At 45.2% G+C, this 25,822-nt stretch overlaps 3 protein-coding genes and 1 long non-coding RNA gene across 6 annotated transcripts; 3 read left to right on the top strand and 1 right to left on the bottom strand.

The window, feature by feature from the left end:
• The first annotated feature begins 636 nt into the window (after positions 1 to 636).
• On the top strand, positions 637 to 8,406 carry get4 (guided entry of tail-anchored proteins factor 4). 2 transcript variants are annotated; one of them, XM_076034751.1, is made up of 9 exons: positions 637 to 840; positions 1,882 to 1,960; positions 2,437 to 2,518; positions 3,088 to 3,237; positions 3,983 to 4,121; positions 4,536 to 4,676; positions 5,054 to 5,129; positions 5,293 to 5,365; positions 6,304 to 8,406. In XM_076034751.1, the coding sequence occupies exons 1-9, from the start codon at positions 701 to 703 to the stop codon at positions 6,393 to 6,395; spliced, it is 972 nt and encodes a 323-aa protein (XP_075890866.1). In that variant the 5' UTR covers positions 637 to 700; the 3' UTR covers positions 6,396 to 8,406. The 2 variants fall into 2 exon arrangements, with proteins under 2 accessions (XP_075890866.1, XP_075890867.1); XM_076034752.1 differs by lacking the exon at positions 637 to 840 and adding an exon at positions 1,152 to 1,302.
• On the bottom strand, positions 8,395 to 19,376 carry vps35l (VPS35 endosomal protein sorting factor like). Of its 2 annotated transcripts, none has more exons than XM_076034737.1 (30): positions 19,345 to 19,376; positions 18,694 to 18,793; positions 18,380 to 18,562; positions 18,145 to 18,264; positions 18,009 to 18,033; positions 17,571 to 17,647; positions 17,212 to 17,340; positions 17,049 to 17,133; positions 16,916 to 16,972; positions 16,740 to 16,836; positions 16,470 to 16,517; positions 16,270 to 16,363; positions 15,368 to 15,568; positions 15,237 to 15,283; positions 14,839 to 14,950; positions 14,630 to 14,746; positions 14,127 to 14,180; positions 13,118 to 13,198; positions 12,973 to 13,035; positions 12,801 to 12,886; positions 12,612 to 12,692; positions 12,377 to 12,440; positions 11,872 to 11,970; positions 11,691 to 11,768; positions 11,490 to 11,604; positions 11,275 to 11,414; positions 10,223 to 10,388; positions 9,847 to 9,965; positions 9,408 to 9,560; positions 8,395 to 9,326 (listed from the first exon to the last, which is right to left on the bottom strand). In XM_076034737.1, the coding sequence occupies exons 1-30, from the start codon at positions 19,359 to 19,361 to the stop codon at positions 9,228 to 9,230; spliced, it is 2,907 nt and encodes a 968-aa protein (XP_075890852.1). In that variant the 5' UTR covers positions 19,362 to 19,376; the 3' UTR covers positions 8,395 to 9,227. The 2 variants fall into 2 exon arrangements, with proteins under 2 accessions (XP_075890852.1, XP_075890853.1); XM_076034738.1 differs by having other exon boundaries at positions 9,408 to 9,557.
• Positions 9,959 to 14,034, top strand: LOC142893832 (uncharacterized). Its single transcript, XR_012927752.1, has 3 exons — positions 9,959 to 10,086; positions 10,166 to 13,006; positions 13,327 to 14,034. It is a non-coding gene; the product is annotated as an uncharacterized LOC142893832 (long non-coding RNA).
• A 414-nt stretch (positions 19,377 to 19,790) lies between the features above and the next one.
• On the top strand, positions 19,791 to 25,822 carry zdhhc16b (zDHHC palmitoyltransferase 16b). The gene is made up of 10 exons (XM_076034750.1): positions 19,791 to 19,926; positions 21,243 to 21,535; positions 21,620 to 21,814; positions 22,317 to 22,405; positions 22,489 to 22,517; positions 22,935 to 23,068; positions 23,815 to 23,900; positions 23,991 to 24,114; positions 24,206 to 24,276; positions 24,370 to 25,822. Exons 2-10 carry the CDS (start codon positions 21,272 to 21,274, stop codon positions 24,470 to 24,472), a joined length of 1,095 nt encoding a protein of 364 aa, XP_075890865.1. The 5' UTR covers positions 19,791 to 19,926; positions 21,243 to 21,271; the 3' UTR covers positions 24,473 to 25,822.

Genomic DNA, 25,822 nt, shown 5'->3' with positions numbered 1-25,822 from the left:
TCAGATTTCACTTTAGTGGCCTGAAAAAAATTCCATTGTGGAGTGACTGTGTTTTAAAAGGAATGTAGGCCTACTTTCCTCCCTCAATTCCTCCCAGATATCAGCTTTGCATTCATCTAAACAATCCCACGTTTCACTCTGAGTGAGTACTAATAAATAGAGACTATGTTGTCATTATTAGGTTAAAAAAAAGTATAATTTTATAATATTTTTGGTTGGTGGTGTACCATGGGATAATTTTCAGAGAAACAAAATTGCCGTGGCTCAAAAAAGGTTGAAAAGACTGCTCTGGAGGTCAACTTAGTCTCTTTTGCACATGTGTTGAGAAGCATTTTCACTAACTATAGAATATAGTGGACATCAGCTTTTGTCTGATTTAAGCCTACAATGTTGCAATTAATCATGATCATAAAAAATATAGATAAAAAACAAAACAAACATCCATAACAGTATCTTAACAACTCTCGCAGGCGAAATTGCAACCCCTCGTTACAAAAGTTACAACTACAATGTACTTTAAAAAAAAATTATAATTAAAAAATTGGACGCCGACCAACATAACACGATATCTTCCGTTGCTCTAATTTGGAACGCAGCGCAAATACCGGCTACGGCAAGCACATACGGTCAAATTTGATGACCGCTCCTCGGTTGCGTTACTACAGCAGTCAGTTCCAGCGCTGCCGCAGAGCCAACAACGATGTCGGAGCAGGAGTCTCTGAGGTGCTCCAGTGCCAGGAACCGTGGAGGTGTACAGAGAGTCGAGGGAAAACTGCGAGCCAGCGTGGAGAAGGGGGATTACTATGAAGCCCACCAGATGTACAGGACTTTATTTTTTAGGTGAGACCTCGTTTCACGTCTGTGTGTATGTGTGTGTAGTTGCGGTTGTCATTTGGCTTTTGGGGCCTCCCTGTTTCCAGATCATTCGACTGTCAACCTTGCTTCTCCCTTGGCCGTTTCTAATTGGATAGTTTTTACCGTGGACCTGCCCACTCACGTCAGGCTGTTGGTCTGTTTGGACAGATGTGGTGTCAATCTTTGGCAGCCTCGTAACAATTTTGCTAACTTTAGCTGTTAAGCTAGTTTAGCAATACAACCGATATTAGACAAAGCAGTGGCTGCGGACAGTTAATACGGTATAATTTCCATGTAGCCACCACCAGAAAAGAGGCACCAGGTGTAATTCAAACGGATTTTCACGACTACGGTTGTCACAGCTGATATTTTTCAAACGTGTGTTGAAGATGTCCAGCTGCATTAGCTGTTAAGTAGCTAGCCGCATATTACACCGCTGTCAGGACTGCAAGTTCAGTAACGTTTGCGCTCAATATATATATTTTTCTATCCATCCCCCCTTTAATGGACATATAGCTCTACTAGCAATGCTGTTGCTTAATTCGTTACTCTTGAAATATTTTAATGCACGCCCTGTCATTTTTCGTGGTGTATTTGACTAGCAGCGTTCACACCCTGGCTGGCGTGTTTGTCTGCTTGTCTATTTCAGTATATGAATCGAATATTTGTTAAGGATATGAATGCAAGGCCTTCAGATATCTTACTCACATTGCCCATAAGTTGGTGGTCAGCCTCGGTTACAGTTTATAAGTTGTGTTTGAGTCGCATTCCTGTTTAATGTCAAAATTGGGGGGGGGGGGAACAAAAAACAAGCAATCTCTGAAATACGTAACAATGTTACAAAATAAGTATGTTGCCGTCTTAATGGACGTTATCCCCCCTCCCCCCTGCGGAATCGTCTTTTCTCGGCCCACATGCCTGTGCTCCTTGTAAGACAGGTGTGAAGTAAATGCAACCTAAGGCTAGATACCTAGCACATGATGTAATCTCATGCCAATATTTATTTATTCTTCTGCCTTCCTTCAGGTACATGTCTCAAGCTAAACATGCTGAAGCCAGGGAACTGATGTACAACGGTGCCCTGCTCTTCTTCAGCTATAACCAGGTACATGCATGCTGCAAATTGTTCTTGTGTTGATGCTGTGATGCCTTGAGATCTTTACATGATCATGTGCCATGTTGTGTCATTGGATATTTAGATAATTATCTAATTTATGGCATGTGTCCGTAAGCAACTAGTGAAATAAAACAAATTGTGTAATCACTGGTTCAATCAGTCACTGGTTCAATCTTGTTTGGAGTTGGTGACAGTAGTTATTGTGAAATGTACGTTGAATCAAGTTCTCAATTAAATATGTAAACCGAAACGGTGTGAAATGTTAAAAGATGTTTCATGAAGGTTGGAAGAAAAAGTGCAGGAGAGGGAAGAAAGATACTGTAGCAATGAATAGAACTGCGTTCCTATCACCATTATGGGGTCACACCTTACCATTTTGCCAGTCAGTTTGAAAAAAAAGAAATCTATTAAAAATATTTTTCTAAGAATCAGAATAATTTTTTTCTTATCTTTTTCATCTGCAGCAAAACAGTGCAGCCGACCTGTCTATGCTGGTACTGGAGGTGTTGGAGAAATCAGAGACGAAAGTTGAAGAGGAAATACTTGGTGAGTTCTTCATGTGTTTGTGAATGCCAGAATCGATTCGACTGAGAATGTGAAGGTTAAAGTTATTCTGAGTGTTTTTATAAAAAAGAAAATTTCCCTCATCGCAAAAGAGTGCTGCATGTAAACCGAAACGGAGAGGCTTTGGAGCCCCACTTCCTTGTGCTTCTCTCACATCCATTGCTCCGCCTTTTCGTCGTCTCACATGCGAAGCGGCAATAACCAGGTTGAGCGTGACGATCCCAGTGTATAACGCTGCTATCATGTGAACGTTGCGTGAACGAGATGGACGTGCTTACGTTATCTAAAATAAATGAGCTATTGTTCTGTATTTCTTTTGCCTTAGTTTTGTCATTTATTGGATTTGAAACTTTCCTGCTCTATTCTGGACATTTGCATTGTGCATAATACCACGAATACATCATACACAAATATGTAAAACAGGCATTGCTCAATAGGACACAGGTGTGTGTGTGTGTGTGTGTGTGTGTGACATGTAATACGTTAACAGGGGTTATCACAAGACCACAGATCATGATGTTGCTATCTTGCGCTGCTTGTTTGTTGAGCAGAAAGCCTGGCCAAACTGTTCAGCCACATGGACCAGAACTCTCCAGAGCGAGTAGCGTTTGTCTCCAGAGCTCTGAAATGGTCCACTGGTGGATCCAGCAAGTTGGGCCACCCAAAACTACACCAGCTGCTGGCTGTCACCTTATGGAAAGGTAAATGGACCTACTCTTTTCAAATGGAGAAGTTGTTAAAAAATGATTTCCACATGTTGAGGTTTGAGGCTTGTCACTTGTTCAGTGCTGCGCTCCTTCCAAAAAGCTCTCTCATTAACCTGAAAGTCTGAAAAAACAACAAACATCAATTTTAACAGGAATTAAACAAAATATTACCATGTATATATATATATGTATATATATATATATATATATATATATATATATATATATATATATATATATATATATATATATATATATGTATGTATATATATGTATGTATATATATGTATGTATATATATATGTATGTATATATATATGTATGTATATATACATATACATATGTATGTGTATATATATGTATGTATATATATATGTATGTATATATACATATGTATGTGTATATATATGTATGTATATATATATATATACATATACATATGTATGTATATATATGTATGTATATATATATATATACATATACATATGTATGTATATATATGTATGTATATATATATATATACATATACATATGTATGTATATATATATATATACATATACATATGTATGTATATATGTATATATATGTATGTATATATATGTATATATATGTATGTATATATATATATATATATATATATATATATATATATATATATATATATATATATATATAGTAATGATGATGAGAAATGGATTGCCTCAACTCTACTACCGACTGTGTGTTTTTGTGTGTTTAGAACAAAACTACAGCGAGTCTCGTTACCACTTCCTACACTCCTCTGATGGAGAGGGCTGCGCACAGATGCTGGTGGAGTATTCTGCGTCCCGAGGCTTCCAGAACGAGGTTGACATGTTTGTGGCGCAGGCCGTCCTACAGTAAGTGCCGTCCCTCTCCTGCCACCTAGATGTAAATGAACCTGTATGTGTTATACGTACAGGGAATTGTCACCCACCTTGTCCTGGACAATCATAATAACACTGAGTTACAGACAGACAGGGTCATTAGTGCAAAACAATATTAGACTGAAATGAACTGTTGTCCCCACCGTGAGTGAATTCTGCTGACTTTCAAATAGGTTTCCGGGGAAAAGCTAAAAACAGCTCAGCTCTGATTCTAACCTGCTTCTCTCTGTGTTCTGCATCTGGTATTGATGCGTCTCAGTCTGCAGTCACATCCATTCTCACTTTGTCAGTGGTTCCCTTCTCATCTTCTGTCACGGTCTTTTTTTGCCATCTTCTCCTTTGTTTTCTGTATTTCATCTAAATGTATCACTCCTGTTCCTCCCAAAGGTTCCTCTGCTTAAAGAACAAAAACAGTGCGTCTGTGGTGTTCAGCACGTACACAGAGAAACACCCGTCCATAGAGAAGGGCCCTCCTTTCGTCCAGCCTCTATTAAACTTTATCTGGTTTCTGCTGCTGGCAGTGGATGGGTAAGAACCGCTGGTCCACTCTGCTTGATATCAGTGGAGGCTCTGGTGACACTGGCACGTTGGTGTACATGCTGTAGGAGTCATGCACCATGCCATGCCTGTGAGATGCTTGTGAACGCAGCTCTGGACATTGGGACATGTTGTCAATTGAATCTTAGCCCACCTTATTTGATCCATGTGTGAAATTCTTTACGTTGCTATGAAACTCGGAAAAGGTTTATGAGGATTACAGAAGGTCACCAGTGCCTCCATTGAATTAGCATTAGATGTCATCTCCTTCATTTTTGATGTTTACAGCTTTGACTTGATTGACCTTTTTTAATGTATTTTTGTGTGTGTCTCAAAATGATCTGCTTTGTTTGTTTTCGTTCTTTCAGGGGTAAATTAACAGTTTTCACAGTGTTATGTGAGCAATATCAACCTTCCCTGAAGAGGGATCCTATGTACAATGAGGTGAGTGGCTCCATTACCAGTGCATCATGTGATCACCTTCGCATAGTTTCCTTTGCACCTCTTATCTCAATGCAGCCTCATGAGGTTGTGAGATGTTAGGTCATTAGCACCAACCGATTTTCTCATCTCACTTGATTTTTGCATGTTTTCTTGGGTTCTGCAGTATCTCGACAGAATAGGGCAGCTCTTCTTTGGCGTTCCACCCAAACAGTCTCCATCGTACGGTGGCCTGTTAGGTGAGTGATCAAGGACACGTATTCACTTGTCGGGGTTTGCGGTGACTTTGCTAAACTTTGTCCTCTGTGTAAGCCAAAGAAAGTACACTTCCTGCCAACATCCACCGGCGTAGTCAGAGCTCTTTATATGTTCAGCTGTTCCTTACTGAAGCTCTCATAACAGCCTTGTTTTTTTTAAACCTACTCTTTTCCTCTTCTCCAATACAGTGTCTTTACAATTGAAATGACACTGTTCCTTTTATGATGGTCAGAGAACAAAATAGCCCTAACCTTTTCATTAACACAGACACAGTTATGTCCAGGACATAGTAGGGATTTACATTCTACCAAATACATTTTTAAAACAATTAACTTAGTTTCAATGTCACAAAAATAGTAATTAGGACAACAGATAAAAATAAAATTAACAAAACACCCAAAAAAGAGAACATTGAAATGCCTGTGGATCTGAACTAGGAGTCTTTTCTTTTTTTTCTTTTTTAATTTTGGATATCACCTATTTATGATGTCACCAAGGGCACCATCACCCCACCCTTAAACCTAAAATAAAGATATACAAGTTGGTCTGCAATGGGACCTTTAACATGCTAGACTACGGGTGGGCAAACTTTTTGACTGGTGGGCCACACTGGGTTGTCAGGTTGCCAGAGGGGCCGGAGCAGCAGATAGATGAAGTGTTTGGAGTGCTGGAAAAAATGTATCAAGCGATATGTAGAAAACATGTGCTTTAATGTCTATTGAACATGAACAAAAGCAAAGTTAGAACAAAATCAGTGTCTGTGAAGCCCCCCAACACTGAAGGAATGGATGAAATACAGCTATTTTGGGCGGCCGGATTAAAAAGCTTAATGGGCCACATATGGCCCCCGGGGCCGTAGTTTGCCCCACGCCTGTGCTAGAAGATTGGGTGTGACCGTGGACATGCTGTGCCTTGGCAGGAAACCTCCTGAACAGCCTGATGGGCTCGGGCGAGGAGGACGACGGCGCTGAAGAAGCCCACGAGGACGGCAGCCCCATCGAGCTGGACTGAAGGCAGGTCCAGGATGACAAGATCAAAGAAACACAACGCGAAGAAGGAGAAGAGGAAGACCACGCGGCCTCCCTCCTCTACCTCTTCCTGGAGGACGGGCCAAGGTGCCTGTGTCTTCCACAGGTGTGCCGTTTCCAAACCCTCCCTCCCGCCCCTCCCCCGCCCCATCATCTGGTCCAAAATCTAGTATGAGACCATCAGAAAAAGTCTTTCTCAGCACTGCCGGGACTCACAGCACCGAACTGCAAACTCTTCCCACGTTGCATCATTTCAAAACAATATTATCATTATTTTCAATCTTTTCAGAACTGTTTTTTTTCTCTGTTAATGGGATGGAGAGGGTTATAAACACACACAGAAAATGTTCTCCGTAATGTTGACGATGATTCTAAGAGGTTTAACTCACTACAGTTCTAGAAGTTTGTTTTGTGTGTATTTTTATTTTTTTTGTTTTGCAAGACAGCCACGCAACTGTTGCCGTTATCAGCACTTTTAAACACTCGTCTCCCTCATCAGAACCACATTTCAGTCTCTCTCTCTCTCTCTCTCTCTCTCTCTCTCTCTCTCTCTCTCTCTCTCTCTCTCTCTCTCTCTCTCTCTGTGTGTGTGTGTGTGTGTGTGTGTGTGTGTGTGTGTGTGTGTGTGTGTGTGTGTGTGTGTGTGTGTGTGTGTGTGTGTGTGTGTGTGTGTGTGTGTGTGTGTGTGTGTGTGTGTGTGTGTGTGTGTGTGTGTGTGTGTGTGTGTGAAGTAATCAACAGACGCCAGCTAGTGTCCGCAGGTCTTAACGACACTGCTGGTCTCTGTTGTGATTACTTCAAATGTTCAGCCGCTCTGTCAAAAAGCTCCATCATAGAGCCTCTTCTGCTAAACTCTTCTTGTGTGCATCTCCGCGAGGAATCCAAAAGAAGACAGTCTCAGTAGTCGTCTCGCTCGCCACGTCGTGCAGAAACGTCCTGCGTCAATGCGTGTGAAGTGCTTGTCTGTTGATTGTTGGCACTGGCTGTCTACGTGTCGCTTAGAGAAATAAAAAGTCTAATTTTCCCGTAAGCCTGTCCAGTGTTCTTTTGTCACTGGAGCACGACGGAGGCGAGCAACAGCGACTTGACGCCAGTGGACTCTGTTGGCTAGTTCTGCTCTTTTCACATCTCCTCAGTGCAGACGTGCCAGTCGTCTGCGTCCGTTCAGCCAGTGCACAATCAGCACGGTGATTCACACTGCACACACACACACACACACACACACACAGAATTCTCCTTCCGTTCCTTCTTTTCTGTTCCATTCTCTCGTCTCTTTGGATGGTCTTTTGCAGGATGTTGTTGGGAGTCTGTTTCAGTTCAATGCTAACAGACAAGGGGAGTCCAGGCAAGTGCCGGGCTCATGGAACACCAAATTGGCCAATAGTAAAGTTACGAAATTTCGCAGAAGAAATAATTGTATGTGAACAGAAATGTACAACTTGATTCATTTTGATCCATCCTATTAACATGTAGCCTGTATGATTGAAGCACCCTGGCTAATAAAGGGATTGGATAAAATTCCAATTGGCTATTGACTTGAGAGCACCAAGCCAAACATGTCGTGTTCTCACTCTGCTGCGACTGCATCTGTTTCTACAGCAGCTGCCGTCACTGAGCAGCCACTAAACCAAGACAATTTCTGAAACTTAGAACTTTTAGAACTGTCTTCACCAGACCTCAGCTCTGACAGTATTGGGTGTGTGTATGTAGATATAATATTTAATATTATATATATATATATGAGTATATATAATATTAAATAGAAATAGGTTGAGGTTCCTGTTCCACAGGTGAGATAATTGAGGAAAAAATGACTTGTAGGTACTTTAGTGACTAAAAGGTTTGTGGGTGTGCGTGTGTGTGTGTCAGAACGCACCATCATAGCTGTTTGGTTTTGATGATTTTCATTTTGAGGACTAATGGGGAGTGTTTGCCTTTCTGATGATTGACTAATTGAATAAATAAACTACAACTGAGAAGTGTTGGAGAAACGTGAGTGCTGTCCACCTTTTATTGTCTGAAGTCAAAGAAAAACCAAAGACACCTTTTTTGTAGTTGTGTATAAATACCAAGTAGAAGGAATCTTTATTTCAGCAAAAATGCGCGGGGCACATCATTATTATTATTATGTAGTCATATCATAATCACTTCTTCCTATGATGATGTAGGAATTTACAGTGCAATCAGTCATGTACTGCAACATATGAAAAGGCAACGACAGGTAGCGACAGTGGCATCACGTGTTTTGGTGTTCGGTGGCCCACTTGAATATTTGGCAAAATATGAAACTCTAAACGAACCTGTGCCGGTGAATGAAAGAAACTCCATCCTTTACTTCTTCTTGCTTGTTCTACTTTTCAGAAAGTGTGAGCTTATACTCGCATCAAGAAACGTGTCCTTTATGATGTCACAGAGGGTGTAACCCCTCCCCTGTCACCCCAAGTAAAACATGTGGGAAGTCCAGGGAAACCTCACTTTTCGCACACAGCTCGAGCCAAATCTTTTGTGCGGGAGGCTGTAAACAGAGGGCTAAATGGACATCCACAGGATTGTGGGACGGAAACCAATGTATTTCAATTATATATGACAGGATTTTCTTTCAGGAAAAGATTTATTGTCCTGCGATAGTCGATATTACTTTAGTTGGTTTTCATTCGGCATGTATAGCTATTTTGGCACTAGAACAGCCCTTCACATCATTAGTGTGTGAGCAGTTAGAATGTTTTCAGACTTATTGGAATTACTGAGCGCCAAAGTTTCCAAAGTGCTTATTTTTTTATCCCCACACAAAGGCTGCTGATGAGCTGCTTGACACTCAGGTGCGCGACTGCAGGGTCAACCTCTGCACCGTGTCTGTCAGGTGGGTCATGTCGGGCTGCTGAGCCTGGTGTTTGATGGACTCCAGCGTCCGAACCTGCAGTGGGAGAGGCCGGGTTACAGATGTGTATATGAGCTGGAGGTGAGTGAGTGAGTGAGTGAGTGAGTGAGAACTCACCGATACGCGAGTCTCGCAGTATCCGTGTTTGTGGCTGAGGTTCCACAAGTTGACGGCCAGCTGGCTCAGCTTGTTGTTCCTCAGGTCGCCGTGAGCCAGCAGCACGCCAAACAGGGAGAAGGCCAAAGAACCCTGCCTCCGCACGCTCTGCTGCTGGGAGGACGACGAGGAAGGAAGTCAATATTAAACTGGTGTTCTGAGGGGTTTTCTTTCTACAGCCACAGCCTAAAAACATTACAGCTGGCAGAGTGGGAAAGGGAGAATGGGAGGTCTGCCAGGCTCCCTCTGGTGAGAAGGCTTGTCCTATCAGGACTGGAACTACTAACAGTGTAATACTCATACTAAGTGCTCGTACTAACAGTCTGGTATCAGGCCAGCCATGGTGTCTGAATCCTGAGTGAACACTGGTATTCACTATATACTGCCAACAATGACTCACCTCATCCCGCCCGAGTGTCTTCAGGTGATCCAGGATCTGCCCGATGAGGGTCTCACACAGCTTGTTGATCTCTGAAAGGAACTTGGGGTCTCCTCCATAAAGCGTCTCGTTGGAGTCCACTGAGAGGAGGAGACATTGTTGACAAAACTGAGTAAGGTTTATTTTTATTGTGCCACACCAGGCATCAAGACCGGAGCATCGCACAGCGATGAGGACGAGGAGAAAAGGCTTTCTCTGAAGGTAGAAACCTTGAGCGGATCTCCACATTCCCTTCATCAAGATCCTAAATATGAAAGGCTGTATGAATCCCCCCGTACAGTGTGCACAAACCAGTGGACCTGCAGTGGATTATGATGAGCGCTGAGCGTGGACTCACTCTTGGGGACGGTGTAGAGGTAGGTCTCCTGGCTCATGGCAGCCAGCAGAGGCAGGGCACTGATGTAGACCCGCACCTTGGCGTCGCTGCTCTCCTCCCAGGTGTAATCCTGCACCATGTTGAGCAGCCCTCGGACCAGGTAGAGCACGCCGTGCTCTGGGTGATCCTGCACACGGAGGTAACGGAAGAGGAAGCTGTGAATTCGCAACCAGAGGATTTTCCATTTTTATTCGGAACTGAGCCCCGGCGACAGGACCGGCTCTGGAACAGAGCAGGTCAGGTCATCCCAGGGTGAAAGACCTGTTTGTATTTCATGTTTATTTTTCTTTTCGTTCATACACCACTTCGAACCCCATTTTGACCCCCTTAACGCACTCGAAGACTCACCAAATTTGCACGTAGGTCAGAACTGGAGAAAAATGTAATCTATTAAAAACTTTATAGCGCCCCCTACGTAAGCAAAAACACTAAAAATCGACATAGTGCCCGCTAGGAAGGTCGCAGAGACATGGGACAAAGACCCACGCATTTGTTTAATCAAAACCTAATTTTCATAATGGCTGACCTTTGACCCCCGACAAACCAGAAGTAAGCTATTTTCACTCGTTTGAAAAAAAATCTCAAAACACAAGGCTCAGAAACCATAAGTGCTACAGGCTTGAAAATTTAGTATGACAGTACAAGACCAGACAAGACCTTCATGACAAAAAGTTTGCCTTCTTCTTCGCTGGTTTATTTGAAGACGTGAGCACTCACACTAATTACGAAACGCAATGTCAGGCAGCTGGATTGTCCACACCAGGCTTCCTTAGAAATATGGTGGTGCAAGATGGCAGCTAACTAGGAGCAAGACCCTTGTTGCTTTATGTATATTCTTATCTATATTTGAGAACCGTTCTAAGGGTAGGAAAACCAAATTACTTTTATTGTACAGTGAGTAACACTTTTTTTTAATGTATCTCTAGGAAGTTTGTTAAGCTTTTACCAAAATAAAAATCATAAATTAAGCCAAATATTACACACTTTAAGAGCAAGGACAGGGATTGAGTTACCGGGACAACCAGCAGCGTGGCCAGGAAGTTGTTGATGAAGTCCAGCAGGAAGCTCTCAGAGGAGCGCAGCTTCCCCTCCACGCTGATGGAGCGAGGGACCTCTGGGAGGAGGCTGACTGCCGCCTTTAGGAAGGCGTCCGCTGGAGGGTGAGAGATGCAGCTGAGGGTGAGAAGGCGAGATCGGGGGAGATCCAGGAAAGAAGAGTGCAGCTCACCTTGCGAGAGACACTGATTGGCCAGAGCGACCTGGCCGGACAGCAGGTAGAGGCCGAGGCGGCTGAAGATGCTGCTGAGAGACGGGATGGTGATGAAGCTGTAGGCGGCGCACGCCTGGCGGACAGAGGAACAGGAAGTCAAGACAAGCGGAAGCGACGCCGCCGGTTCCCCTCCCTGACAAAGAAGACGCCCAGTCTCACTCTGACAAACGCTGCCGTTTTCCTGGAGTGGTTTCCTTTCATCACCCTGCTGGTCTCCATCGCCAGCTGGTTCACCGTCTGCGTGAATGGAAGAAGAAAAAAAAAAGAAAGAATGAAGACGCTGAAGTGTGGAACGTGCACTGGCCAGAACGTGCTGCTGCTGCTGCTGCCATTTACTGACGTGGATGAGATGCATCAGCACTGGCTCCAGGTTGCAGAAGCTGGCTCGGGCCTCCACGCAGAAACTCAGCTGCTGCTCAAAGTCACGGCCGAAGGAAACCTGAGCAGCAACAACACTTCTTACTGTCCTCAGCAAACAATCTGTCTTATCACCGCTGTTAGAAGGTACGATGTACGGAAGCGCATTGCATTCACTGGATTAAAAAAAAAATTAAAAAAATGAGGCACCATTTCTCGTAATTACGAGATCCTGATTTCGTAATTACCAGATCAGGTGCCCAATTTTTTTAATCTAGTGAATGCAATGTGCTTCCGTAATGATGGCCCAAGATGAGGGAAATGTTGCAAGTGTAAACATTTAAGACCTTTAAGAAGAAGAAAGAAAGCAAATTCCCCACAACTTTAGCTGGAAGATTATTTATTGACCTCCGAAGATGGTTGATTTTTAGGGAATTATTTCAAACTGAACACAAACAGAGTCTGAAATACAGAGAGGGGAGTCTCACCACGCGGATGAACCCATTGATGAGCAGAGCCGAGGACCTCTTTTCATCCTCTAGAGTGAGAGCGCTGCCAGGCAGACAGACAGTTATTCATTAGACTCTCACTACTAGTGGAAGAGACAGGCAGACACACACACACACACACACACACACACACACACACACACACACACACACACACACACACACACACACACACACACACACACACACACACACACACACGAAGATGCCCTACTTGACAGAATCGTGCATGGTCTTGCAGATGTGCATCATGGCGTTGAGGATGACCGGGTCTCTGGTTGGCTCCACCTGGTGTCTGCAGGAGACAAACAATCCAACATCCCCAATTTACACACACAAACACATTTGCCCTGAGACTCATCATCTTTTTGTATTTTTTACGACTGTTTCTCAGAGTTCCTACTTTATGAAGACGTCCATGATGGCTCTGCAGACCTCCACCCTCACGCTGTCCTTCTGGAACATGTCCAGGAAGGGCAGGAAACGCTCCTGGAAAACAGAGCCAACAGGTGGAACTGACTGCATGTGTGATGACTTGATGTCTCCAGAGGTCAAAGGGCTTCTGGGTCGCTCACCATTGAGAAGAGGACAGAGAAGTTGTGGAAGTAGGTGAGGATCTTCCTGATCACTGACTGCAGCTGCAGAACAACAGAAACATATTTTCTAAGATGAGTTTGGAGTTTGAAGACAACAGTATGTGTTGAACGAGGAGCTCCTCACCTGCGGATATGCGTCTTCGAATGCCCGGTCGGGGGTCATGTGTTTGATGACGTCAGCCAGAATGGTGTTGACCTCACGTTTCTTAGAGTGAGACATGGACAGAGAGGAAACTTCAACAAACCCTGCGAGGCAGCAGGATCACTGAGAGTGACAGTTGGAAACCTCAGACGTCCATTTTAAAAAGTGCTGGTTTAATTTTTTTTTTTCAGTTGGCCTGAGCGCTGGGGAACTACTGAGTGTCCTTCACTTGGGACAAAAGCAGGAAGTGATGGCTGCAATATTCCCTTTGGAACCACCGAAGAAGACCAAGAGGAAGACTGTGAGATTTTAACTCATGGATGTTTCTAAGGAGACTAACGTGGATGCTGCAACAGTGACAGACTGTGACTTTTTCACATTTTAAGATGAACAAAGAGCAGCAGTGACAGTTCCCCTTTCTCTTTTACTCTAGATTTCTAAGAATTTAGTGAAATGCTGTGTTGCACTGCAGCTCACCGTGGGCTCTCAATGTGTTTCTAATGTGGCAGCTCGCAACAGGAAGCTTCAAACTGTGACTGGTTCAACTGGCAGCTGCTTTGAGTTTTAGAGGCAGAGGGTTCCTTCAGTCAGTGGCTGCGTTTTCATAACAGTTTTTTGCAAAATAAAAGCAATATTTCTAAAATTTCGACAAAGCACAATTTCGATTTGCAGGTGTTTTCATTGAATGGTGTGAAGTGCATAAGCCGAACTCTCCTAAAATCTCGTCCCGCGAGACCCCATTTTGAGGAGGATAGAGGTACAAAACATTTTTGCGTTTTGGAGCAGCTATTTCAGTTGTCACTACTGCTGTTGTTGCTGTTATCATGAGGAGACAAAGGCAGCAGGTGAGAGTTCAAAGTCCGTATGAATGGAGTGGCAAGAATAAGGGATTTCTGGGAGAGCAAAGCAAAACCACAGGATTTGGGGAACATTCCATCTGGGCTCCCCAGAGGAGAGTGTAACAGGTCCTCCTCTCGTGTGTTTTACGCACCGTGAAATGTCGGCACGTAAATTCCACCCAGATCTCAGCGCAGTTAATGTAGTCCTGAAAAACAAACAAACAAACAATCAGAAACAATGGAATGTGTAGTAAAATCCTGAATCTCTCAGTGTCAAAGTACACTACCAGTCAAAAGTTTGGACACACCTTCTCATACAATTTACAACTTTTTTATCTTTACACTGCAGATAGATACAGAAAGCATCAAATATATGAGCACGATACATGTAATTATGCAGCATAGAAAAATGCTTTATAAACGCTATGAAATGTGGCTATTTTGAAGAATTTAAATTTAAAACGTGTTTGAGTTATTTAACACTGTTATTGTTTCCTCCATGATCCCTTGTGTGTTCGTACGTAGGTGCGATGCCTTCAGTGAGAAACTGCAACGTCAATAGACACGAGAATGAAAGAGAAGACATTAAATTCATAGTGTGCGCAAACTAATGACTGGTCGTGTACACCTGTGCGAACCATCAGTGCGTGCGTACCAGAGGGCTGCGGACTTTGGTTACCACCTTCCAGGCTTCATTCAGGATTGCCAGCCGTTCCGGCTCCGGCGGGTCGGCGCAGGCCAGGCTGCGTCCCAGAGAGCCGAATAGCAGGTGCTGGACAGGAAACAACATCACAGGACGTGACTAACTCATTCAGTGGATCCGTTGGATCGCCGGCGGCGCCACTGCTTCTCAAGCCAGCCCACCTTGGGGAAGCCGGCCTCGTCGCAGTCTTTGATCATGCCGATGAAGTCGGTGGCTCTAGCCGCCACAAACTCGGGCCTGAACGCCCTCATGACCGAATTCAACAGCAAGGCACTGCGGGAAAGAAAACAACACAGCTGCAGCCACAACAACACATTCTTAATCACTCAGGATTCATTCTAAAATTGATGGATTTTATCACTATTGAGAGCCTCTTCAATAGAATGACTGTCTTTGAATTGATTAAAATAGAAAAACGACAAGGGAACTACATTTTTTCTTTATCTCCACTAGTATAACCACACTTCTCTCGTGAGAAATACAAAGAAATGCCTGACTGCTCAAAATATGAGCACAATTAACGGAAATCTCTCCTAATGTTTCTGCTTCCAGCACTCACTTGTTGCCAAGCTTCTTGCATCTCTCCATCATCTCCGTCAGCAGGGACTGAGTGGAAACACCATGAAAATCTCTCTCAGCTTACAACAATCCACATCAGTAGAAAGAACCTGTGTGTGTGTGTGTACTAACCTCTGGCGCTCTGTAGGCGATGCACTGCAGGATCCAGTTGATGGCCGGTGAGTAGAGCGTCAGGTATTCAGGCGCCTCCACCTTCTGCTGGATCAGCTGGTTCTGGACGCTCTGGCTGCTGATCTGCCGAAAGGTGCCGAGCAGGTCGAAGAAGTTGCGGTTCAGGCTGTCTTTCAGGTGGGGGGCCACTTCCATGCCCACCTGGGAGGGTGGCCAAAGGGGGGGTGGGAAGGGAAACTTCAACCAATCTTCTTTAGAAGAGTTATTTCATAGGTGTCAAACTCTGGCCCAAATTTGGCCCGTGAGACAATAAAAAATCACTGCTAGAGCTGGCCCGCCGCTATTATACAGCACATGTACCACTAACACTACAAATCCCAGAATGCTCAGCTGGAATTCTGGCACGCAAATCAAGACAGGATGTTCACTGAAGGATGTTATTATTATTATTTTTATTATTATTATTATGACTTCATTGATTTATCGGTTGTTATTTCTATCGGTTGTTATTTCATTTTTAAATGTATTATTAGCCTGTTGAAATTTAAATCAGAAGGCTGCAAATAAAAAGAGGCATACATATTTTATTTACATTTAATTTATTTTGATGAGTTTTTTTTTTAGTTTGAAATTGGATTTTGCATGTGTGCAATATGTAGTTATTTATTGTATAGTATAAGCTTTGATTTTTCCACATTCATGTTGAAGCAAAACTTTTGGGTCCATATGAAAAACAGGAAAGAAATGTGAGAAGGGACTGCAAGCCTGACAGGACAAGACATTGGTTGAACATTGATTGACAACTGGTTAAACTTCTATCGCAACTGGACATTTACCCACAAAAGAAAAGATCAGCAGCAAAAGCTTTTCTGATCTGACTCAACACTTGAAGTGTTTCTCACCCTGCAAAGATAAGCTCTGGTGTACGCAGCCACCAGAGGGTCCCCAATGCCTCTGATCATCGCTGTCAGTCGGGGGAGTGTCTCCTGGATGCCACTGCACAGATGGAAAAAAAGAATCCAGGAATTATTCATTGGGGAAATACAAAACCAACAAAAAGCTTAGAAATATATTAAAAAACGAGAGAGACAGAGAGACCCACGTTTTGTTCAGAAAGCGGTTGCACTTGAGAATGGCGGCCTCGACGTATCTGATCGCAAAGGTCAAAGAGTCAAACTCGTGCGAGGTGTCGCTGATGTTCTTGCATTGCCGTGGAGACGGCCTGACACGTTCTTACAAAACAGGGCACAGAAAAGTCCTGAAAAGAAGTGGATCAGCCCATATGAAGAGAAAGAGCAAGCAGGCTTGGTGAGGAGTCGAGCTGGAGTGGAGAGAGAAGCCAAGAGCAGAGCAGACTGGTTGACCAGGATACAATCTGGGCAGAAGCTCCCTGATGGAGGCGATCTTGAAGAACCAGTTGAGGCAGGTCTCCTTAGCCGTGTCGTTCACGTCATCCACTGTGAAGGACTCTGACGAGGACAAATCAACAGTCAAATGTCTTGTAGTTGTAATTGGAATTTTATCAACTGTCCTTCATCCCTTCCGTACCAGGCAGAGGTCTCGGGTCAGAACACATGGTCCAGATCCTTTCAAACACCAGCCGGCCTATGAAAACAAGGAGGCGACAATCAGGAAACTGTTTTCATGTAAACTCAGAGAGACCGGAGGCTCGTCTACACACCGAATGTGTCGAGGATGTCGGTGATGAGGACAAACTTGCTGGGGTAGAACTGGATCACGGACGTGTCGGACAGGAGCTTGGCGCACTGGAGAACAGAGTACGGGTCAGTGTGGTTGATGATGATTGGACGCAGAGGAAAAGTTCTTCTCAGCTGATCTCCTACCTGGATGACGATCTTCAGGGCTTTGACCTTCTGGTCCGAGGACCAGGCCTCCTTCAGGGACTGGTTCAGCTCCTCGATACGGTTGGCGTAGTCCTGCTGGGAGAGGTTGAGAAGCTCCCTCTGGGAACCCTGCAAAAAATTGGTACATGCATTTGTACATAGAATTATAACTTCTTCATTTTTGCTTTATTCCGATATATTTTGCAGCGTGTTTAAGCAGCAGTTAAACTGGCTGGAGTGCTGTGCAGCAAATTATTATTATCACTCTTGTCTTCCTGACAGTGAGCAGACGTACGGTGTCATGATCTGCTGCACTGCACGTCAACTCATTGGGTGAAGTTGCATAGAAATACACAAACCTCCTCCAGATCGTCCAGCTCCTCCAAGCGGGTGCGAACTTTCTCCGACATAGCTGATCCTGGACTTTGAGCTTTTCCTACAGCAACAGTGAAAGTCAGTAACTTTCTGACCAACACACACATATCATCTGAGCCCCTGGTAAGAAATATGTTTTGATTGGTGCATATTTTTTCTAAATTATTGTTATTATTCTTGATGAGCTGAAATGGTGGTTTGGTTTAGATGTTTTTGGTCTTTTCTAAAGCTTGGAAAAGAAGGCCAGTTAGGCTGTTTTTGACATGACTTTCTGTTGCAGCCTGGTCCTGCTGCTGGATGATTTGACTGTTTGGTGTTTTGTAATGCGGGCTGGGCACACAATTGCATGTAAGACGCAATGATAAAAATAAAATAAAAATAAATAGCTCACTGTAAAGATGAAAATAAGCAAAGGTTCTCACCTTTATCAGAACCCATGAAAAGATTCTGCAAAGACAAAGAAAATGGATGAGGGCGGAGCAAACTAAGACTGATAAACAGTTCTCATCTTGAGCGAATGGTAGCAAAGCAGCTTGGCCCTCGCTGTGGTGAACTCACTATGGAGAGTTTCTCTGTGGTGGTGAACCTGGTCAGAATCTCTCCCCGCTTTGACGACCAGGGCTCAAAATCTGGCCCCACGGCCTCTTCCTCCTTCTCCCTCTTCTTCCTCCCGAGGTCCTGAAAAACACAAAAACACGTCTCCATGTGTGAGGATTTCCCCCCCCCAGTGTAAAGCCGACTGTCCGGCACTTTCTTCTGCTCGTCAAGCGGAGAATCTGTGGCGTAGACGAACCCCAGCGGAGGCGCTGTGTGACATGGCCGGAGCCTCGACAACCGACGCCGCGGCGAACATGGAGAGGGGATCTGTCCCATCCAGCATTGAGCTGAGGGGGTCCGTCGGAGCGGACGATGAGGAGGAGGAAGACGAGGAGGTGCTGCCTTTGCGAGCCCCGCGCCGGGTTTTAGTGTCTGTCACCTGAATAGAGAGACAAGTTTGGGTTGTTTGGGGGAGAATCAAGGCACAAACTGAGAAACTATGCAAACATTGTTCAGCTTCTACACGGATGTGAGCGGTGAAAGATGAGCGATGATGTGTGCACTACCGACCATGATGGGCTTGAGGGGGTGGTACTCTCCAAATTCCACCAGTGTGGCCTCAGGACGGCATCTCCGCAGCTCGGCATCGTAGTTGCGCCCACGGGAACGCCTTGTTGACGACACACACCAGTTTCGACATCACTCACAATGGAAAGTTATCATATTTTGATTACAACTGCGTATACCGATAATCTCTGCCTCCATCTGTTTTTAGGTCACAGCTGTCATCACAGCAGGCATACGCCAACTGATGACAAGTGTGTGTCATTACGAATCCAAAAAGTGACAGTGCTTTAGTTTAGTTTTGTTTTCAGTACATTTGTGCAACACTATCAGATCTATAACGAATTCAACGTTAAATCAAAGTAGTTATTGGCACGTCTTACCTTCATATATGGAAAGCTAACTATTTTATATGTCACATAACCTATTCAACCACCCACAAAACCGAGTCACAGTCGCAACGGGTGCAGCCAGAAAATGACAACACTGCGAAAGAAGTATGGTAAAAATCTGCAATGGAGTAGCCGACAATTTTTTGTTGACATGCTAAATTATCATCATACGAGTTTGCATTATAAAGAGCTGTCTATTCAAAGCAAAAATAGCAAATTCGACTGATAATACGGGTTGTTTTTAGATGAATAAGGAGCATCTTACCACTGCACCGCAGCCATTTCTTCCAAAAGTCACATGACCCGTCGCCACTTCCTGGTTGTAGATGTTTCTATTTTTTGGATGCAAATGAACCTTTTTAAAAATGTGTTTACGTATTCAAAGGACTGATAATACGAACAACAACATAGTACATTTGAATAGACACCCTGTCAAAGCGAGTCTTTGGTGCAAAAGGTAAAACAAAATAAGAACTTCATTTCCCAGGATACACTGTGCAATTTCATGCAAGCGTTCAACAAAATAGGCAGAAGAGCCCTCACTTCAAATTCAATTTCAGAAACTAAAATCGGAGACAATTCCTCTGTTTTTTCCATTTATAGCGGAAAGGTGCAATCTTGTTTTCTCTGGAACTAATTCCTCTCGGCATTTCAATTAGTACCGATTAAAACATGTCACTAACGGCGATCTTAAACTAGACACGCCAGACTCGGATGATTCATCTGTTCATTATAGACAACCTTTGTTACTATAGCCGCTCACTGTTGAGTCTGAACGGTCTAAAGCTAACGGCTTTAACTTGACCATGACCTGACCCCGGGCTTCTCCGCTAATTCGCCTGACCAGGTAAGCGTTGCACTGCACACCATGGCGGGTTTATCACTGTCATCGTGGCTGTGTTTACTTGAGAGCACTTTATTAGAAGCAAAGCGGACGCAGCTAGCATGTCGCTAACACAGCGTGACATGTCGCTAGCAGAAGGAACGCCTTCGCCTACCCGGCTGACGGTACCTGACCGGTTGGTTTGCAATAAAGTACCGTCATATGGAGCGACGTCTGTGTTTCTGAAATGTTCATGTAGTTCAAAATGTCACATGAGACGAGTGACGTTTTTTCCTGGGAGCACGACATGCTATATGTGTACTTAATGTGACATCACCAACTGGAGTCATTCCGTGTGGAATCAATGTAAACCGAGCTCGTCCTTCGGGTGTGATTTTGTTCTGAAATGTCAGTATTCGGCGAGCGGCACTTCCGCCCGGCTGAAAGTAATTGTTAACCGCTGCAACAGGTGTGTCACATCGCGATGCAAATGAGACGGGATGGTTGTAGGGGTTGAGTATCATGGAGATCAACATTTGACCGCTGGGATTTGAACCAGGCATCAGGTGATGCATTAACTCAATCGCGCCTTTATGAGCAAGCAGGAAAAAACGAAACAAAACAGAAAACAGTAAACAAAACCGAAGCTCAGTGAGGCTTTAGAGACCTTGGTAATTATTGCATGCTGCGTTATTATTGTGTGACGGTGCAGCCACTTAATGTGTGGCTGTGTGTGTGTCATGTGAGAACTGGGTGTATAAAACCAAAACACTAATTCATTGGTCACCCTGCAGTCTGCTGTGGTAGACTTTATAAGAAACTCTCTTGCTTCCTCCTCTCCATCTTCTTAATCCTCTTTCTTGGCATATTTTATTAATGACCATGATGTTGTTGGAGGGAATCTTGATTAGCCTTATCAGTGTAACCAATCCTTTAATGAAACGATTCCAATGGATCAGGTGGCCACCGTCTTTCCTCCCCGAGCCGTCGCCCTCTTCCCAGGTTACCACTTTGCATCTCCCTTGAATAATTCCCATTTTTTTGGAGGGTCTGGATCTGAATGTGCTGTAAATTATTAAGAAGAAAGGAGCACCTGTCATCAGCTAAAAGCCTCTGTTTTTTTTTTTCGTAAGGATGCTGCTGCAGCCTACAAAAGGCAGCTTTCTCTTGCTCCTGCTTCTGTTTCCCGCTCCCTCCCTCCCTCTCCACCAGCGACCCGACGGCTCCCCTCCAGAACATGGTGTCCTTGGCGCTCGGCCGCTCCGACGAGCAGCTTCTCTGCGCCGCCTTCCTCTCTAACTGCTGGTGCGTGTGCCTGTTCCTCTGTGTGTGTCTGGAAGGGAGAGCGTGCGGCAGGAGCGGCGGCGGCATGCGTTTGGGCAGCAGCTGGCGCTGGCAGCTGTCCGGGGCCATGCGACTGGCGCTGCGCTGGTGCCGGCTTTGCCGCCCGCACCGAGGACACCAGCCGAGGGCGGCCGACGGCGGCGGCGGCCTGCGGGAGCTGTGGAGCTACGGTCAGCTGCTGCTGCGCTCGCTCTACTTCAACAGCCTCAGCAACACGGACACGCTGCTGGACTGCGCCTTTGAGCCCGTCTACTGGATCGTGGACAACGTGACGCGCTGGTTCGGAGTGGTGAGGATGCGCGGCGGCTCAGCTGGATCTTCCTCCTCCTCCTCCTCCTTGTCTCCAGATTCTCTTGTTTTCTCTCTGTCTCAGGTCTTTGTCACTCTGGTCATTCTGCTCACGACCTCGGTCGTGGTTATAATCTACCTGTTCGTCCTGCCCACCATCTTCAGCACCTACCCAGTGCACTGGGTGGCCTGGCACCTCTGCTGCGGCCACTGGCTCCTCGTCATGTTGGTCTTCCATTACTACAAGGCCACCACCACCTTGCCCGGACGCCCACCAAAGGTACTGCAGCCTTTTCGTTGGACAAACAAGGACTCTTCCAAGGCACCTGTAGGATTTTTGATACTTTCGCCTCACAGCAAGAAGGTCGTGGGTTCCATTCCGGTCCTTCTGTGTGGAGTTTGCATCTTCTCTCTGTGTCTGCTGGGTTCTCTCCAGGTTCTCCAGCTTAATGTTCTCCCTGTGTCTGCTGGGTTCTCTCCAGGTTCTCCAGCTTAATGTTCTCCCTGTGTCTGCTGGGTTTTCTCCAGGTTCTCCAGCTTTTTCCCAAAGTTCAAAAACCATGCATGTGAGGTCAATTGGAGACTCTAAATTGACCGTAGGTGTGAATGTGAGTGTGAATGGTTGTTTGTCTCTGTGTGGCCCTGCGATGAACTGGCCTCTTGTCCGGGGTGTCACCCTGCCTTCGCCCTATGACAGCTGGGAGAGGCTCCAGCAGACCCCTTATGGATGGATGGACCTATTTTAGTATTTCTAATATTTCTTTTGTCTTTGTTTCTTTTAGGACAGAGTTCACATCCCCTCTGTGTCCCTGTGTAAGAAATGCATCTCCCCAAAGCCCCCCCGGACGCACCACTGCAGCATCTGCAACATGTAAGAGAAGAAACAGAGACTCTCAAACACAGTTTGTCATCTTACTGTTGGACCTCAAAGTGTCTCTTCTGTCTATGTCCCAGGTGTGTCCTGAAGATGGACCACCACTGTCGTATCCTTTTGGCCAGCTACATGCATCCCTCTGAATCCCCCCCCCCAAAAAAAACAACAAAAAAAAACACCTAACACAACTGACCCAAACTTTGATTCAGTTGGACTCAACATAGGGATGTTAGCAATTAATCGATTATTGATTAGTTGTCAAATAAGAATTTAGTCGATTAAATTAAATCAAATTAGTCGCAATAAATTGAACATTTTTTACGTGGGTAGTTAATATCATTATAAAAGTGTAGTTAGAGGAAAGAGCAATTCACCTGTAGATACTGTGATGGTCATAAAATACCTAGAACAAGTTACTTTTAAACAACTTTAAAAAAAAAAAAAAGTTAATCGATCGATAAGGTCAATCAACTAACGATTAATGAGTTAATGGATCATTTGCATCCCTAACTCAACATGCTCCCAGCTTGGCTCAACAACTGCGTTGGCCACTTCAATCAGCGCTACTTCTTCTCCTTCTGCCTCTACATGACTCTGGGCTGCATCTACTGCAGCGTCAGCAGCAGGGACCTCTTCCTGGAGGCCTACGGCGCCATCGAGGTGAGGAGCCACTGGCTGCCGCACGTGGTTCACATTTCATACCAGCAACTTCAGGGAGGTTCGCTCAAAGTGGTCCTGTTTGGCTTGAGGAGATGCGATGAAATATTTACACGACCACACGAGATTATGATCTCTGCGCACTGCTGTCAAACGGATCTGATTGTGGAGGGTCTCGTCTCAGAGGCCTGCTGTCCATCTAACTGTAGCTGTATCGCCCCTACAATTACGGAAAACCTAAATATCGCAATAAAAAACTGTTGAGGGAAACACCTAAACTCTCAGATGTGGCTAAAAGGTTTTGATGACCCCATGAGTTGGTTGTTCACACGCATCGATTTGGAGGTACATCGCAAAAGTGTCATGGAAACATTTTTTTTTCGCATTTACACGTCAGCGGACGTGACGTACGGTGTCACGTGACCAGTTCACTTTAAGTGAAAATGGCACATTATGTTTGGACGGAGGAGACTGAATGCTTCTTACAAGTAATCAAAGAGAAAAATATAACAACCGTTCTCGACACAAAACGACATCGAAATGCCGATTTATACAAGAAACTTTGCACCGTCGTCCTCCTCAAGTCTCGCGGGATGAGATTTTACAAGAATTCCGGATTTATGCACCTCACACCATTCAATGGAAAAACCTGCAGCTTGCAATTGTACTTTGTCGAAATTTTAGAAATATCGCTTTTCTTTTGCGAAAGAAACTGTCATGGAAACGCGGCTGCTGCTTCCCTCCCTCAGAGCTCCTACCAGACGCCGCCTGAAACCAGCCCCTTCACAGAGACCACCGCCCACAAGTGCATCATCTTCCTCTGGGTTCTGACCAGGTGAGCGCCGCCCCGACCCCACCCTCGAAGGTCGAGCCCGGCCGGGCTGGCTTCCGAGGTTGAGGTGGTGACCCTCCTCCTGTCTCGCAGCTCGGTGGCGGTGGCTCTGGGAGGACTCACCCTGTGGCACGCCATGCTCATCACCAGGGGAGAGACCAGCGTGGAGCGCCACATCAACCGCAAGGAGACCAAGCGGCTGCGGGAGCAGGGCAAGGTAGCGACACAGCGGCCGCAGCCAACGTGCGCCGCCGCCGCCGCCGACACGCACATATTGGACAACGCTGTAAGCTGCCGTTTTCGCGCAGGTGTTCAGGAACCCGTACCACCACGGAAGACTGAAGAACTGGAAGATCCTGTTCGGTGTGGAGACCAGGAGGTGAGCACCCCCCCCCCAGCGATTCCTCATTTCTGCCCCCGGTCGCATGTGAAGGTGTCGTGTCAGACCGCCTGTCCCTCTGCTCCTCCTCAGCCAGTGGCTGGTGCGGGTCCTGCTGCCCTCCAGCCATCCTCCCAGTGAAGACGGCCTCGTGTGGGACTGCATCTTCACCAGGAGGGACCCCATGGCCATCTAACCTTCTTTTTTTAACACCAAATTTCATACCAAAAAAAATCTGCTGAAAATGGTATATAGCTACGTATGTATTTTACGTATACATATGCATATACATATATGTATGTTTTTTTTGTACTGCAAAAAAACTTGGACTCAGACTGTGAGTCCTGACCACCAGCTACAGTGCAACAGCAGCATCTCGACCTGTGGCAGTTTGTGGCCACGGTGGTTCAAGATGCCATGCCGCCCCCCGACCTCCTAGTGCTCCAGCTTGTGTGAGGACCTCTCCCTCTCATTCCCTCCTGTGGGCCAGTCAGGTGGTGAAGTAATGCTGCTGGCCGGTATTACTGCTACATTACAACTAAATATCCCATCAGAACTGACTCCACAAAGACTATTTGCCTCTTCTCGTGTGTGTGTGTGTAGTTGTGTGTGGGGATCTCAAGTGTTGTTGTTTGTCTCGCTGCGAGGCTCCTTGTGCCTTCAGATTCCATATTTACCATTTACGTTTTTGTCTTTGTGAAAGTAAAAAGAGAAACTGTTGTGTCCCACTTGGCTTTATCGGAGAGTTTCCACCCTGATCCCACTCACCCAAACAGTGTTTCTTCCGCTCTAGCATCACCCCAGTTTATGAGGTTCGGGTCAGCAGATTTCTGAGTGGAGACGCGCTGATCTCCGGTCGGATCTCGAAGCTCTGACTCATCCTTGTTTTAAACGTGCTTGTGATTAACTGATGAAACGCTGTGCAAGGTGGCGTCATTGTTGACTGACATTGCTGATCTCCGAGTTCAGGGTTTTCCTAACGAGGAGTCACGATTTAGAGCTCAGTGTTTGTGATTGTGATGTTTGAGAGGGAGAGAAAACTACAAGTTTGATTTACGTGTCTTAAACTTCTGATTGAAATTGTTTCTGGCAAGCTTGGGTGAGGAAAAGTAACCTGAGCTCGTTATTTCTTTGTTTTGGGTGATGAAGAAATAATTGAGTGCCTTGTTTGACTGGAAGGCATTTAATATGAGGCACCTTGAAATAACTTTTCAACCGAGTACTGTGAACTGAAATCCCCGCTGAAAGAAACTAACATATCATGTTGGCTGTGATACGACTCGTTTGCTGGGTGACTCGGTGGTACAGCGGTCAGCACTGTGGCCTCACAGCAAGATGGTTGTGGGTTCGATCCCGGACGTGCGTGCAGGGTTGTCCAGCTTCCTCCCACAGACCAGCAACATGCATGTGAGGTGAATTTGGAACTCTAAATTGACCGTAGGTCTGACCCCTGCAACCCTGAGTGCAGGAAGAAGTGTGCATAGAAAACAGATGGATGACTCGTTTGCCAATGAGAGCTGGGCTCCACTTGAATCCATTTTTTTTT

This window comes from Nelusetta ayraudi, unplaced genomic scaffold (assembly GCF_046127955.1).
Source record: "Nelusetta ayraudi isolate G7.1 ecotype Tasmania unplaced genomic scaffold, CSIRO-AGI_Nayr_v1 ptg000042l, whole genome shotgun sequence".
NCBI classification, from domain to species: domain Eukaryota; kingdom Metazoa; phylum Chordata; class Actinopteri; order Tetraodontiformes; family Monacanthidae; genus Nelusetta; species Nelusetta ayraudi.
This window is presented reverse-complemented; position numbering and strand designations above follow the sequence as displayed.

Excerpts from the sequence above, each read along its gene's own strand:
- get4 (XM_076034751.1), top strand. The coding sequence starts at position 701 with ATGTCGGAGCAGGAGTCTCTGAGGTGCTCCAGTGCCAGGAACCGTGGA. Across the intron at positions 1,961-2,436 it reads TCTTCTTCAGCTATAACCAG|CAAAACAGTGCAGCCGACCT; the intron begins GTACATGCATGC and ends TTTCATCTGCAG. Across the intron at positions 5,130-5,292 it reads GGGATCCTATGTACAATGAG|TATCTCGACAGAATAGGGCA; the intron begins GTGAGTGGCTCC and ends TGGGTTCTGCAG.
- vps35l (XM_076034737.1), bottom strand. Across the intron at positions 15,284-15,367 it reads TCGCCTACAGAGCGCCAGAG|TCCCTGCTGACGGAGATGAT; the intron begins GTTAGTACACAC and ends GTTTCCACTCAG. Across the intron at positions 12,887-12,972 it reads TCTCTGTCCTCTTCTCAATG|GAGCGTTTCCTGCCCTTCCT; the intron begins GTGAGCGACCCA and ends TCTGTTTTCCAG.
- zdhhc16b (XM_076034750.1), top strand. The coding sequence starts at position 21,272 with ATGCGTTTGGGCAGCAGCTGGCGCTGGCAGCTGTCCGGGGCCATGCGA. Across the intron at positions 22,518-22,934 it reads GAAGATGGACCACCACTGTC|CTTGGCTCAACAACTGCGTT; the intron begins GTATCCTTTTGG and ends ACATGCTCCCAG. Across the intron at positions 23,069-23,814 it reads AGGCCTACGGCGCCATCGAG|AGCTCCTACCAGACGCCGCC; the intron begins GTGAGGAGCCAC and ends TCCCTCCCTCAG.